The sequence below is a fragment of the Pelodiscus sinensis genome, chromosome 4, assembly GCF_052426305.1.
Source record: "Pelodiscus sinensis isolate ZL-2025 chromosome 4, ASM5242630v1, whole genome shotgun sequence".
NCBI lineage: Eukaryota > Metazoa > Chordata > Testudines > Trionychidae > Pelodiscus > Pelodiscus sinensis.
Genome location: NC_143055.1, coordinates 128,014,988 through 128,030,957, shown reverse-complemented (window position 1 = coordinate 128,030,957; position 15,970 = coordinate 128,014,988). Strand labels below are relative to the sequence as shown.

The 15,970-nt window shown below is 47.5% G+C and overlaps 1 protein-coding gene across 1 annotated transcript in view; it reads right to left on the bottom strand.

The window, feature by feature from the left end:
* The window catches only part of CCNI (cyclin I), a 56,116-nt gene that overhangs the window by 2,555 nt on the left and 37,591 nt on the right, over positions 1-15,970 (bottom strand). The window contains exons 3-6 of the mRNA XM_075929449.2: positions 8,411-8,545; positions 2,684-2,758; positions 2,375-2,515; positions 872-1,102 (exon numbers count right to left, since the gene is read on the bottom strand). Coding sequence (XP_075785564.2) covers positions 872-1,102; positions 2,375-2,515; positions 2,684-2,758; positions 8,411-8,545 — 582 coding nt within the window. The remainder of the gene's footprint in view (positions 1-871; positions 1,103-2,374; positions 2,516-2,683; positions 2,759-8,410; positions 8,546-15,970) is intronic.

Below are 15,970 nucleotides of genomic sequence, written 5' to 3'. Positions count from 1 at the left end.
TGTCCCGTTTCAGATACCGAAGCAGCACACAGCTCCACTGAAGCTGACAGTGTCATAACCAGCTAAAGATCTGTCCCATCCAGTCTGGCTTCCACTTTCAGACCCATTTGACACTGATGAAATCCCTTGACTTTCAATGGGGAAATCCTTGACTTCTCCCAGCATAAGCGAGAGAAGAATCAGCCCCAGTCTGTCTCTTGGCCATGCCGACAGATCGTTAAAGGTACATGTACCTTCCTGTAACTCACCTATTACGTGACTCAGCTTTTATTTGGAAGGGTGTGCTACACAGACGCCAGCATAGTAGTTGCTGCAGTCAAAGATTTCCTGAAGCCCACGGGCACAAATCAATGTGAACGAACACGTAGTAGGTCTACGTTCGTCTTCGGTAAGGTGGGGAGAGATGGTGAGTGCAAGAGAGACAAAGGGGAGGGAAAAAACCACCAGTCCTGCTGAATTTCAACCTATTCGTCTCTCTCTAGTCCCGGAGCACCCACAGACAAATAAAACAATTAGCAGGGGCACAGCACCCACTGGCAGGCAGACCTCCCTACCCCAGCGCTCCCTGCGATCAGCTGTTTCACAGTGTGCAGGAGGTTCTGGAAGGGAGGGGGAGAAGTGGAGTCAGGACCGGGCCTGCGAGAGGACAAAGTGGGGGGCCGAGCCCGCCCTGGACCGAGAGGAAGCTGCTGCCTATGGCCAGAGTAAGTCACGAGAGGAGAGAGGCTTCCTCACCACAGCTGGTTGTCTAGTGCAGACCCTCAGCTTCTCCTCCACCTCCTTGCAATGACTGTCGCAGAAACAAGAGACCCTTCTCCTAGCCAGCAGGCCAGTGAGCAGGGATGTCCCAAGACCTCTGCCCTCCCCTCACCTGTGCTTTCTGGAGCAGTTCGAAGATGAGCGCCAGCCAATCAGGAATCAGCTTCTCCAGCTCCAGACTGACGATGGCCAGCGCCAGCATGGAGCCCTTGAATTGCAGCAGCTGGTGACAGGCCATACAGTGCAGTAACTGCTTGGTGAGAACGGCCACGTGCTGAGATGGGTTCATCTTGGGCAGGGTGGTCAGTAACTGAGGCCTGGTGGACACAGCGACCGCGTGGAACTGAGGAAAAGGGAGAAGCAAACAAGAGGCTGGGTTACTGAGAGTGTCACAGAACCACAAGGGCTGGAAGAGCCCTCAGGAGGTCAAGTCCAGCCCCCGCTTCATAAGCATGTGCAACAGCAAGAGCACTCAGCGCTCAATATCACCGAGCCCTCCGCCCCTGCGCCTTTGAAAGGGCCTAGCCCACTCGAACCCCAACAGCACATGCAGGGCAAGATCCCATGCTCTGCCTCCCCTCCCAGCCAGGCACTGGCCTCCCAGCAGACAGCTCGGCGAGAGTGGGAAGCCTCATACCGAGGTGAGATGGGACCAAGAGATGCACACCGTCGCCTTGGTGGACCTCCCCCAGCTGTGTCACCGTTTCTGGGCGACGATTACCCCTCCCACGGAGCCCTGTGTGGGGTGGGGTCAGTCTTGTAAGGGGAGCAAGGTCCCAGGGCAGCCGTGACCGGGGGAATCCCGGATAGAGCATTTCTGTTGGCACAGGGCTGCCAGGGAGGACACAAGTCCCTGTAGGGATAGCCCCACCCTCTTCCGCAACTGCAGGCTCAATGGTTCAACTGGCCAGGGACAAACAGGGCCTCCTGCCTGCTCCCCGCACTGGGAGGAGGCCATCAAGCAGGAATTCTGTGAGGGGAGACTCCGTTTTCCTTGCCATTATCGCCCTGCCATGGGTTTCGCCACACGAAACAGCTCCCTCGGCCTGGTTTTTATCAGGTAAACAAAAGCCTGTGGCAGTTAAGGACACACTGAAGCACCCTTCATGTCTACCACATAGGTGTCATTCCCCCGCCTCCCCCTCCTGCCAGCTCCTTCCTAATTCCTTTGTGCTGTTGTTGCCTTGCTTTGATCCTGGGGCAAACAGACTGGCCAGTAACATTTGGGGCTAAGATTTTGAAGAGGGACTAATGGTTTCGGGTGCTGGAGACACCTTTCAAGGAGTCTGATTATCAGAGGGTGAGAGCCCAGCTCATTCTAAAAATCAGGCACATTGAAGTGCCCCATATCATGCCCCTCCCCTGCCCAAAAAAACCCCCACTAGTCACTTTTGAAAATCTTTGCAGAGTCTTTTTTGGTTAGGCCAGGTCTTTGAATAGATGATCAAATTCTACACTCCTCACCTACCCCAGCATTAGGGATTTTTGTCGGAGCCAAATCTGAGTAAGTCCCTTAAGATTTGGTGCATACTCACACGAATACCAATGAAATGAACACTCACACATACACACCCCCACCCACCATTGGGAAGAATGTAATTAGCAACATATTTACAATATGAAGGAAATCCAGCGGCGTAGCCATGTGAAGATCCCAGTGCAGTTTATCCAGAATAATCTTCTCCATTCTGCGAATTTCAGCTGGAGAACAGCCACAAAAGCTGTCTCTGGCCAACACCTTCAGTACTGGAATCCTCTGCAGAAACAGACAGTTTAAACTTACCCAAAAAAAACCAAACAGATCAGTCATATCTGGAAAGTGGCAAACCTCTTCCCTCACCTCCTCATCCCAGCTGAAGCAGCTAGAGAATTAGGGGGGCATATAATTTCAAGTAGATACTAGGCCTTTAGAGAAAAATATTACCTCATCTTCCTCAATGGTCTTGGCAGCAAGAAAGAAGCAGCTGATTGCAATACAATTCAAGTACTTTGGACGGGCCTAGGCAACAGAAAAATGTCAGAGTGAGTACAATGCAGAAACTGATCTGCGATCACATGGCTCTAGCTCTGCTACCCTGTGATCGATCGCAGAATGCCAAAACAAAGCAAGCAGGCTGACCTCCAACTATGCTGTTACTGTTGTGAGCCACAGAAGGCAAAAATCCATACCCCATGACGTGAGGTAGGAGAGAAGTCAGTCAGCCCCAGCGGCCTTAATTAGCATCCAGTGATGCGTATCACCGGAGAGGAACAAGAGTTTGTTTTCAGTGGGAGCAGCAGTATTAGGAAAAAGAAAGACAAAAGCTAGACGCCCCACTGGCATGTCAGCACAAGCCAGGGAGCAGGCCTGGAGAACAACAGGAGTTAGAAGTGAAGCAAGGAAGAACACAGCCCTGAGATGTTGACATCGTATCTAGCTAAACCCCCAGGCCATGTCTACACTAGGAAATTATTTTGAATTTGCTAAATTTGACTTCTGGACTCCCGACTCAACTATTTCCAAGTTCTGTCCCCTCACTAAAGGGAAGAATTGAATGTCCTTCAAGGCAGGCTCCGTTCATGTGGACTCAGAGCCTCAGGAAGCACTCTGGGGAGCTGCAGGCGGCCTCCCGGAGGCCAATTAGTTCGAATTAGCAGCACCGGAGCATCCACACTAACGGTATTTCAGACTTGCACACTCGAGAAAGCAGGAGTGCAGAGGTCAAATTTTGCAGCCCCTTACTCCAGAACAACGGGCTTGGTCGCATGGGTGCACCACTTACACATTCAAACTTGGGTTATTTTGGACTAAGGTCCTAGCATAGACCAGGGTCAAGAGAACTATGTTTTACGGCAACAGCTCTCAAACAGTGGTCCCTCAAAGAGAAGCTGAGCTGTCAGTCAGGTGAAATGTTTTAATCAAGCAAGCAGGAGAGTGCGGGGGCAGAGGGAGAGGGGTGACTGTAACAGAAAGCCTAGGATGATCAAATAGCAAGTGTGAAAAAAAATCAAAGGTGATGGGGGGGGGGGGGTCTAGAGCTGTGTATTTAAGACAAAGCCCCAAGTACTGGAACGGTCCTCAAAAACATCTGGATATCCAATCACCCTAAGAGACTCTCTAGTGACAACAATGAGGAGTCCTTGTTATGGGTCCCAATTCTGCAAAAGCACTTAAGCATGTGCTAAGTCAATTGAAAATCAACAGGGATGACTAAAGTTAAGCACATGCTTAAGTTTTGCTGAATCAGGACCTCAGTGGCTGCATTAGTGTGATTCAGGACCTGGTTTCCCACACCAGTGGAGTGGGACAGTGAGAAAAAGACGAGTCCCTCTATTCTGTGTGCACAGAGTACAGTAGGGGCTCTCAAACGTCACTGCACCGGGAACCTCTTTGGACTACAAAAATTACTACACGACTCAGCAAGGGGACTGGAGCCTGAGCACCCCCTGAACCCTACTGCCCCAAGCAGAGAGTCCAAACCTCCAGTGCGGGGGCCCAAAACAGAGGCCCCCATCCCACCAACGGTTGGAGCCTTAAGGTATCGATGTCAGCCCTGGGAAGATGGGGCTCGGGCTTGAACTTTGGCTCTTGTGAAAACCAGGAAGATCAACCAAGACCTAGGACAGCACGCTGCGTTCACACGGAGCACCTCTCTACATCCCAGCTACTTCCAGACAGACAGCTGGCAGTTTCCTCTCATGCTGTCTGCGCTGAAAAGAATTTAAATGCCCCGGTGGAATGCGGAACCGACCAACGCCACAGGGCAAGGGAGAGAAATAAGTAAGTAGCAGCCCCGCAGAGAACGCCGAATCCATTTTTAACCTGGAGCACTTCCGTGATTAATTGCAGGCAGATTAATGCTAGCAGACAGAATGGAGCTGGGGGGCAGTTCCAAGGCCTGATCCTGCAAACCACACACACGCAGTGAGGTTACACTTAGGAAGGAATGTGTGATCTCCAGGCACTTCGGCATCTAGTAGCGAGCCACAGTTAAATATCTGTCGAGTCTGCCCTTGTTACAACGTGCCCAGGTACTGCTGAGTGTGAGGAGAGTCAATTCCCAGAGGGTGAATCTGCGGTTTGTCCTACACGCCCGCACAAGGAAATAAGGCAGGGCACCCACCGGGTGCTGACAGAGAGACAAGTCGGCTCCACAGACACAGGTATTAGGCGAGCTGGCTGCCCTAATAGAGAGGCAGCAGCACAGGGCGTGGGAGGGGCAGGCGGGAGCCAGCACACACAGGAAGCCAGCTCCCTGCACGTACCAGCTCCTGCAGAACCACCTTGCATCCTCCCCTTGCTGCTGCCTCTAAGAGGCAGCAGCGAAGGGGGGCCCAGGCAGGAGCTGGGTTAAAAGCCGGCTCCCATCGAGCACTGGCGCCTGCCTGCCCCCCTTGCGTGTAAACACGTAACCACTACAAATGTCAGTGGTTACATGTTAAACACGTGGTTTTTAACATCCCTAGTGGCGTGGGTACTTGCACCCTGCCCTGACTTACTTCTTCGTGTGATAAGCCTGGACTCACTGGTTAATCCCAACAGTTACATGCAACCCCTCCATCCCCCCTCCTTCCCCCACTGCTTCTGTATCACACGCAGCAAGGGGGGGGAGGAGCTAGAGCCTGTGATACACACCACCATCCCTACACACCACAGGTGACAGTGCAGGAGGAAGGAGCAGTCCCCATGGGCCCACAGGCGGGGGAGCAGGGGGAAGTCTGGATACAATCCAGGGATGTTTAAAAGAGTCACTGAAAAACAACCATGGAACCATTAAAAATCCCAGTAGTTACACGCACTGTGGGCGCTGCAGTACTAAGCTTATAAGCTTTATACTACAAAGCTTGAAGCACTGGGCAGCAGCCAGTGCCCCGGGAGTGAGGCCAGCAGCCGGTGTACACCGGGAGCAGGTTTATAACCCCCTCCACCCACCCACACTGCTGGGTGAGATGTGGAGTGCCCTCTGCCCATGGCAAACACCACTGCAGGCACAGGCTGCTTTGTCACAGCTTCCCCTGGCCCCTCCACCGTGCTGCTGCCTCTCAAGCCAGCTCCCCCCAGCACCAGCTTCTCCCCCCTGCTGCCACCGATAGAGGCAGCAAGGGCGGCAGGGGAAGAAATGCGAGTAGTCGACTTGACTAGCCGATAAGCGAGAGACCAACTTAACAACGGCCATCTGCAATGGGAAGCTGGGTTCTATTCGTGTCTTAGCTAGAGATTCACTACAAGACCTTGGCCAAATCACGTAGGGACTCTGAATACAAAGGGCTTCGGATCAGGCTTGCAATCAACTTATGCCTCAGTTTCCTCATGTGTACAAATAGGGACAATATTTCCTCGTGTTGCAGGGATGCAGAGAAGCTTAGTTCAAGTTTTGAAGTGCTTTGACCTCCTTGGACGGAAGAGGTTGGAGAAGGATACAGTGGAACAAGAGGAAGAGAGTCTGGGATATGTGGAGGAAAAGAAATCAGTACATTTTATGTAATAATTGTCCCAAGAATGTGAAAGCTGCCAGAGCAGCGGAGTATCACAGGACAGGGCTAAAGGCATATCACTGCGTGTACAGAATGGACAAGGAGCCTTTTAAAAAAAAAAAGCTTGTAGGGGACTTCCAATGTGTATTAAAAAATTCCCCCATAAAATACCACATCATCATAATAGAAATTGTGTCTCCACCCCAGACATCATCGGGGCTCTAAACGAAAACAGATCAGCAGGGTCTGTGAGAAGGGCAGTCACACTGTTGTCGCGCCTCCAGCACCCACTCTGGACTCCCTATTCGCTGGCAACCGGCACACCGTGAAACGAAGACTGTAATTATGTTGAGGATTAGTTATGTAGTGCCGTGAGCGACAGCAAAAGCCACTGCTGGTATGTGACTGAATGAGAGCACGGCTGGGCAAGAGGACATGGCGGCACAGGACAGCTGGAACTATTTCAAGGCACATTCATGTTTGAGGGATTTTTATACCAAGACAGAATAGCTTCCCAGATGGAGTCTTCTCTCACACCAGCATGAATCAGGAGTAACCCAAGTCAATGCAGTGACCCTGTTGCAAATCTGATTTAAATGCAAGTAGAATAAGGCCTAATTCATTTGCATTAGGGAGAGAAAAAGGACAAAGTTTAAATCAACAATGTTATGCCTGGGGGGGGGGGGGGGGGGCGGGGGAAGAAGGGTGCACTCAAACTGCTTCCCAAACTGCTTTCAGTGTTTTCTATCTTCACCACTCCTTACAGTACAGAATGGAGTTTCTTTTGGTACTCATTTGTGCCACTTTCACAGCAGCAGCCTCTATTAGGCTGTCAAAGCCTCCGACAGCTACAGAAATAATGAACACCCAACCATATCCTAAGGGAATTTGCTATTTAGAGGTTTAAATAATACATTTATCTATCCATTCAGCGTTGGACCCAGTCACTGGAGGTGCCGTAACAGGCTTTTCTTTCTTTAAAGAACACTTTTTCAGTGTTTTGCCGTTTAAGCACTGTCAGTATTTCACCATATCAAAGACTAAGATGGATCCCATTTGCACTCTAGCATGCCACACTATATTCATGATGTATCACTTTTACCCTGGTGGCGACAAGACAAACTCAGACCTGCCAAGTGTCTCCGTTAAATATTATAGAAGGTAACTCAACAGACCCTCCATGTCCTTCTGTGGGACAGGCGAGTATAGGAAGGGCTTACCAGAAAGGCAGGTGTCCCTCAGTCTATTTTAGTGAGCTTTTCTGTAATTTTTTTTTTTTTTTTTTTAAGACAGAGGATGCATCATGATTTTAGACCCCCCCATCCCCACACACACATTTGTAGGGGGCAATATTTGGATACAGCTAGGTAAGGCCAATTCAATGTTCAAACCAGGTTAACAGCGAGCTTGTCTCCACTATACCAGGGTTCCACACTGCAACAAATCGATCCACTTATCAATTTATCGTGCCTGCTCAGACGCGATAAATCAGACTCCAGGAGCCCTCCGGTTGATGCCAGCACCCCGCCAGGAGGAGGAGATTAGACAGTGTCAACGGACCAACCTTCCTGCATGCAAGATCCTGCAGTAAATACACCAGCTTCAGCTGTGCTAGTCGCATAACAGAAGTCACACTGATTAGATCGGCAGTGGGGGTTAGTGTAGACCTGCCCAGAGAGACAGCAAGAACATGGACAGCTTCTAAAGGGGTGGAGTGATTTCTCCTCTTTTGGGTTAAACTGATGGGCTGCAGCATGCCAATGAAATCTGTCAGAGCAGGGAGAAGAGCAAATATTCCTGACACTGGTAGGCACTGGGACAGATCCTCAGCGGAGGTACGTGGACATGCCTCCACTGTAGTCCACAGAACTGTCTTGACTGATATCAAGTGAAGGTCTGCCCCATGAAATCAAAACATGAGACTGGTACAGAAAGCCATCTATTATTTGTATTGCTGCAGCTTCTAGGTGCCCTAGCCATAGTCCAGACATTGTTCTTTCACAGTAGTGTGTTGTTGCCACAGACCCTTCCATACTGTTCAGGCATGGCTAGCTCAGCATCTGAAATCTAAAGCGTCGCGCATGTGTAAACTGGAAGTGCACTCTCCTACACTGAGGCAGCAGCAAGGAGACTAGCTTCCGAAGCCATGAGCGGGGGTACACATCCACTGCAAGATACATATCCATCAATTATTTACCTTTACTGTGGCTAAAAACCGGTCCAAGAGACTGATGGCCAGGGCAAGTGTTTCTGGATAAAGGTGGAACTGGTACTTGAGTTTGGCCAGCCACTGAATCACCTCATCCCGCTGTGCTGGAGAAATGGCTACATCCTGTTGGAGGAAAAAACATGCATTCAGACCTGGAAGCTGATGGCTGAAAAGTGAGAAGGCAGAACATTAACCTACAGAGAAACAAATACCTGTTTGTGGGAAGGGGATAGCGGGAATGCTTTTAACACCACCTGAAGCCACTTTCCCATGTTCGCAGCTGGGGTTCTTAGTTGTCATATCTGACAACACCTGCCTTGATTTGTGGGCACACCCATGGAGTTCGAAGTCTAGCAGGCTTAAGCCACAGCATGACTGCAAAACTGCAGGACAGACTTTTAGAATGTGTATGAAAACTGAAGAGCTCCAATCCTATAGTGTTATGGCTGAAAAGGCTACATAAGGAGATGCTAGCCTCGTATTTAACAAAAGTTACATAAAAATGCACTATTCAGATAAAAGATGCAATTCAGCAAATATGACACCTATTTTATGGTTACTGGTAACTGTGGTCCACATCCTGTATAGCACTTAGCACCCTCTGCTCTGACCAAAGTCAATGCAACTCAAGTGTAATCAGCAACTTGCAAGAACAATCCCTTGGTCCCTACGCCTGCAGTGACCTTTTCAACTACAGGAGGGGTTCTACCCATAAGGAGCTTAAGTTTCAGATCTATTTAACTTCCAAGAGCATATTTCCATCAGCTCTGTACATCATCTTCATGGGGTTTGTGGTTTTCATGTAGCTAAGGAACAGCTTTGCGTGACCTACAGTAACACCTCCTCTTGCTTAAGTTTAGGCTTCAATAAATCAAACCTCAAAAAACAGAACCACCTCCATCTTCTGCGTGTCACTGAAGCGTGAGCAGGATGCTCAAGAAACCCACAATGCAGTTCCCATGGTTAAAGAGATGGCAAAGCGTGCTCCTGTGGAAGTCACGGACGTGCCACCACCTGGGAGAGAAGGCCATCGATGCCCAATTCTCCAAAAACCTCATGTGTCTAAAGAGGAGGTCGTGTCCTTCGGATACATATTCATTTTCCATTATCTGCACTGTTTACGTGAAATAATTCGACCTCTTCCTTTCCAGGCAGATGACAGATTTGACGTAACTAAAGAAGAATGGATTATTGTCCAGCCTCATTGGAAGTGTCCCAGGATAGCTAGAATAACCACATCATTCACAGCTGGGTTGCTGCTGTAACAATGGTTCCTTAGTAACCATCAGATACTCCTGGCTTCGTTTTAAGACACTCTGAAGAGCTGCCACAAGAGATGCATTTTATGATCTAGATCGCTTCCCCCCTAACCTCCTTCAATTACTGTGAACCTAGTATGTTATATCCTACAATGTTTAAGTGAGTGCAGGATTTGGTAACGTGGCAGGTGTAGTTATCTCACAGGAAAAAACACAAGAGACTAAGGGCACTTTAAGGCTTAACGAGTAAGTCTCCTCCTCTGAATGAAGTTGCCAATTACTGAGCTGTGTGGATACAAACACTCTATTAAGAGACATTCTTTGCCATTCCTGATCATGTGAATTCTGGAAACCTGAAACACTGTGTCTCTTGGCTGCAGGGGTAAAGCACCAAAGCTTTGGCCATCTATGGTTCATTACATTTGCACTGCAAAATGAAAGTATACCACAGTGTTAACCCATAGATCCCAGGTGTTTTCCAGACTCCGAGGCATTAGGTAAATATATGGCCACTAGCTGAAGGTATAATAATCCACTCCTGTGATATTTACTCTAATATACATTGCCCTAATCAACAGCTGGCAGAGGTCCTAAGAATCAATGCAACCTTATTTTTGCCCTAACCCACAGCAGGTGTTATAACGTACATGCATACCACTCTTCCCCCCCTCCCCCATCTACTTTTCCATATTCAAACCAACAATAGGCCTGATTTTCAGAGGCACTGAATACCCACAGATCTCCTTTGAGGCCCTGATCTCGTTTATCTCCCAGTATGTGCAACAGATTATGCGCTGCATCTGAAAAGGGCATCAGCAGAGCGTGGCATCCTACTGCAATACTGAGTCCCCCCGCTTCACATTTACTCACCCAGAGGTTGTGCTCGTCCATCAGAAATTCCCATCAGTGGAGGTTTTTAAGACCAGGTTAGACGAATAAGTGTCAGGGGTGGTCTGGGTTTACCTGGTTCTGCCTCAGCACTAGGGGTGAACCAGAGGAGTTTTTGAGGTCCCTTCCAGCCCTGCATTTGTATGGTTCTCTAGCACCAGTACTCTGGACAACTGATCTGCCACAACTGCTGGGCAGTGAAGTCTCTTCCCATCTACCAAGCAAAAACAGTCAGCAGCTCAAGAGCGAGCTTGACAGTAGCAAGGGGTATGGGCACATCTGAGAGGCAGGAAAGCTCTCTCTTCAGCATGAGGGAGGCAGCATTAGAGCTCCTGAGTGTGGATCCTCACCACTAGTGCTCTCTCTAACCCAGGGATGGGGAACCTAAGGCCATGGGTCTGGATGTGGTCCCTGGCTTGCCTCGATACAGCCCCCAAGCATCAGTGCTCCCCAGCCCCTCCATGGGGCTGGGGCACAAAATCTAATAGCCTAAGCCCCCCGGCTCTGGTGTGCAAGGGGAATGTGGGGAGTGTCTTTCTCCCGCTCAGCTGGGGCTATGTCAGTGAGGGCTTTTTTTGTTGTGTTAGTTCATGTGTGTGGCCCCCCTGACTGATTTTTCTATGAAACAGAGGCTCCCCGACCCAAAAAAGGTTCCCCACTCTTGCCCTAACTCATATGGACTCCTGGAACCAAATACTCCCCCCCCCCCCCCCTTCCTCTCAATGCCTCATCTTCCCTGGGTATCAGGTTTTCTGCACTTTCTAGATGGGCGTTTTAAAAGGAATGGCAAAGGGAGTTAACACACTTGAGTTCCAAGGAAAGTCGGCCTTTGGAAAACCTCCACCCTTACAAGTCTGGATTGATCTGGAGCGCTTTGCAGTACTCCTGGCCTAACCCCCAAACCAACGGTTGTACATCACATGGTTAGAAAGAAAAAAAGCCTCAGTGTTGTTAACTTCTAAGGCACTGACCAAACTGCCTTCAGCTTGGCTCCAGTTTTTTAAAGCGATCACGCATACCTACCAAACAAGCCCAGTCTGAACAGAACTGAGTCAGACGCTGGAACTAGGTATGCACACCAGTTTGTTAGCAGCATACGTGGGAGGAGGTTTTCTCGTTTTGTTTTTAAGTTTAACATACACTTACTGAACTCAAAATCAGCTCAGAACACATTTCACTAAAGATTTCAACAACCAGATTACTGTTGGTCCCTGCTAAAGAATGGAAAATTTGAGCCCCAAGAGAGTTTGCTAGCTATAGTCACGAGTAACTGCAAATGAAGGTTTATGGCCCAAGTTACATTTCAACCTTAACAGCAGGAGTCACTGGCACATCAAAACATTTTGCTCTGCTTACACCCAGAGCCTCATTTCCTCTTCTGAAATATTTACAATTGTCTGCATAAAACATTGAGGCATGGGGCTGTTTCCCACTTCAACTCTGGTGAGTTGAACTTACAGAACTACAATGGAAACAGCCCTCAGGTGTGCTTTTTCTACCATGAAGGTGTCCTTGAGAGACCTGCAGCCCTCTCTGCTGTTATTGTGGTTTCAAAATGTGGAATTAAGCACTGGCTGCCAGCACACCGTGGCAAAGAGAGCTAACAGCTTGCACAAACACAACGCCAAGCTATATGGAGGTGTCGTGGGTTGTTTCCCTTTTCAGCACAAACACAAAGGAGAAAGGAGAAAAGCAATAAAAAAACCAACGCACAAAAACCCAAACACCCACCCACCACTGAAGCAGTAACTCACTCAGAGATCTGTTCTACTGACAAACAAGGGATTAATGCTCTCTCCAGCACAGTGTCTATTCCATGCATATCATTTCCTTTTTGACAAACTGAAAGTTTATGTATTAAATACAGCAGAGCATGTACATAGGCACGCCCCCTCAGATGTCCAGAGGTGCCCGGGCCACTTACAAATTTGAGGTTCTTAGGCATAATAAACATTTTAAAATGACAAACATGGGAACAAAATAAGGCACAAGAGAGAAACAATTTGAAGATTTTTTTTTTATTGTGATAAGTGCTTTTCTAGCCCTCTTCTGTGCAAATACACTAATCATTGAGGAAAAATCTAGCTTTCAATTAACAAGTGTCTAAATTTGAGACCCTTTCCCCCCCACCTTTGAGTTTGAGGCCCAGGCCAAATGGCTCTCTTGCCCTCCCTCCCCCGAATGACCCTGTACATAGGACCAGTCTCCAGCACAAAAACAGCATAGACCACGCCTAAAGCCGATCAAGTTTCACTTGGGGTGAGGTTTGTGTGTGTGTTTTTTAAACTGAACTGTTAAATCAATATATCCCAAAGAGAGGCGGTAGTGCTTTGTATGGGTACAGTTTATTAAATGCATGGAAATAATCTGTACCAATATATCACATTTACAACAGTGTCGATGCTGGCGTTGTATCGATTTAAGTACAGCAGGACTCAAATGAATATATTTAAGGTGTGCCTGACCTACAGACCCCAGACTGTACGTGGCTTAAAAGAGCATTTCATAAAGCCTGCTACAATATACTAATGGCTGAATCATCAGGTTTACGTCATTTTGTTAACATACCGTACATAGACACAACCTGTCTAAATACATACCAAACAAACTGGATTTAAGTATCAATACAGGGGACTTTAAATCTTATTAAAATCTGTAGCATTCGTTTGACCAACACAAGGCTGTGCTTGGGTTTACGTGGCCCTCCCATGTAGTAAGACTGGGCACCACTAAACTATGCATAGATAAGATCTTTGGATACCTCCTCAAGTACAGTGTTCAGAATCACCAACAGTGCAGCACCCATATAAAAATCAAGTTGTTAGATGAACTAGACTCAAATTCAAACCTCCGGTAACCTACCCAAGCCCAACAGCTGGCAGGGTCAGAACACAGACATCTAAAAGTCACAGCCACGTCTGAGACACCTGTACAAAGTTAGCAGCAGTGCTGACAAAACACACCACACCAAAAAAACCCACTATGCAACTGGTTTTTAAAACTCACATTAACTTCTCACAGACAGTTTTAAATTGCTGTGATTGTGATTTTTACGCACATATTTTTTCAAAGCACTGCATGCTGAACAGTTCTTCACTTTGAGAGACATTTCCTGTATTTTACAAACATTTACAGAAACAGTTAGAAGCACGATGGTATGGTTAAGGCAACGGACTGAGCTCAATGCTTGGCTCTGCCACCATTTGGGGGTAAAGTCAAGTGATCCTTTACTTGTCCTTCGCCTCTATATATATATATATATATATATATATATATATATATATATATATATATATATATAAAGTCACGCACATGCTCAAGCGTTTTGCAGGATACTTCACTTCTCTCCTCTCCCTCAGTCTTGTGTATTTAGGCCCCAAACTTGTGCAAAAAAAAAATAAAATAAAATAAAAACCACACACCACACACACCCACCACACAAACCACACTGTATGAGCTTAACTATTACAATGAACTTACAAGGCATAAAACTAAACACACAAGACTTTGCAAGTTCTTGGAGCTGGGAATACATTACTATGCGTAGGTAAAGTATCTAGCACAACAAGTGGAGACCTACTACTGTAATGCAAACACCACACAGTAACAGATTTGTTTTTAAAGTGGTACTGTCTTCTAGAGAGAGTACATTTATTTCTATAACATATCATTTTAGCAAGTCTCATTAGGATGTATGGATGAAATCCTGGGTTCAGTGACATCAATAGCAACATTTCCATTGACTTCAGATGTGGTCAGAACTTCACTTACACTAGAAATGCCATTTGTTGTGTAATATAATAGGGAACAGCTAGATCATGGGTTCCCAAACTGGGGGGGCGTGAAGAAATTCCAGGGGGGGCACAAGGCGACCCAGCCTCCCCCCCCCCCCCAAATCAAGTTTTGCTGCCCTGTTCATTTTCTTTTTTTGCTCAACAAGTTTTGCTGCTATTGGGGGGGGGGGGGGGATGGCAGCGTGAGGGTTTTTCAAAAATCAAAAAGGGAGGCATGATGCCAAAAAGTTTGGGAACCACTGAGCTAGATGATCTAAGGAACACACATCACATGGACTAGCAGATTTATTGGAGCATAAGTTTTCATGGGCAAAGACCCACTTGTCAGATGCATCTGACCAAGCGGGTCTTTGGCCCCAAAAGCTTATGCTCCAATAAATCTGTTAGCCTATAAAGGTGCCACAGGACTTCATTGTTTTTGCAGATTCAGGCTAACATGGCTACCCCTGATACACATCACATATTAATGTGACAGATAAAATGGTACACCAAATACAAATATTATCCCTCAGCCTACTTCAAAACAATACTCAAAGGGTGAAAAACAGCAGAGTTCTCAGCAGAAGGAATGCCACTATCCCTTTATCCAGTGTTAATTTTTATTACAAGACAAAATACATAAAGGGAGAAACAGCCGCAACCCAGTTTGGACAGAGTCGCCGACTTAAAAGGATTTCAAGCGGCTTAACGGCTTAGTTTGAAAATGTAGTAGCTGGGCGAACCTGGAAGCTAAACTCCAAATATAAAATGCATCCAAGCTGAACCAAAATGCTTCTTCAGACAAACCAAAACACGCTTTTAAAAATGGGACCCCAATCACAGCTAGCATATTAGCCCAGTCTGGTCAGTAAGAGTTTTTGCCAGTGGCACCAATGGCAACAGGCCTTGGGCCTTAGTGGGCAAAAGGAAAGATTAAAAATAAATACTACTGAAAATAAACAGCAGTGTCGCTTTCTGAAGCATTTCCTCTTGCTGCATGCATCTGTGTACAAGGGATGGGGGGAGGAAATGGAGGCTCTCATGCCCATTGCTGATAGAGCGGCCAGGAACTGCTCCCACGGTGGTATGTTCCCTGCTGACCCCCAACTTTGTACAACTGGGCTGGGTCTCATTTGCTCCCTCAGCAGAAGAATTTCGGCGTCTTCCTTCCAGCTAGGTCCCTAAGGAAGCATGTAGTGCAAGGTCACTTGCCTATACAGTAGCTTGGGGTTTACACGCCTGTATCTGTCTCTACAGCTGTGTGACACTTCTCCAAACTGTTCCTTCAACTATAGGTCTCTGACCACATCCTCTCAAAAGCTGGACCTCTGACACTGTAGAAAAAGAGGACGCCTCCAGAGGTGTCGCATTCTGCCATGAGACCTTAGCGTGACAGGCCCAGGCCCAGACCCAACAGTCAACTGAAGAAAACACTGGCAAGTCACAAAATTCAGTCTTAAAACAACACGAAGTAAAAGCTGCACATTGTGGATTCCATTTCTTGTTAAACCGCAGGAATGGGGAAATGTTATTAGTCCTAACGTTCGTTATTCCTTTTGTGAGATGTCAGAAAGAGGTGAGCTCAGTATGGGAAGTCTGTGCAGGGAGAAGCGTATGAAATCTCCAAG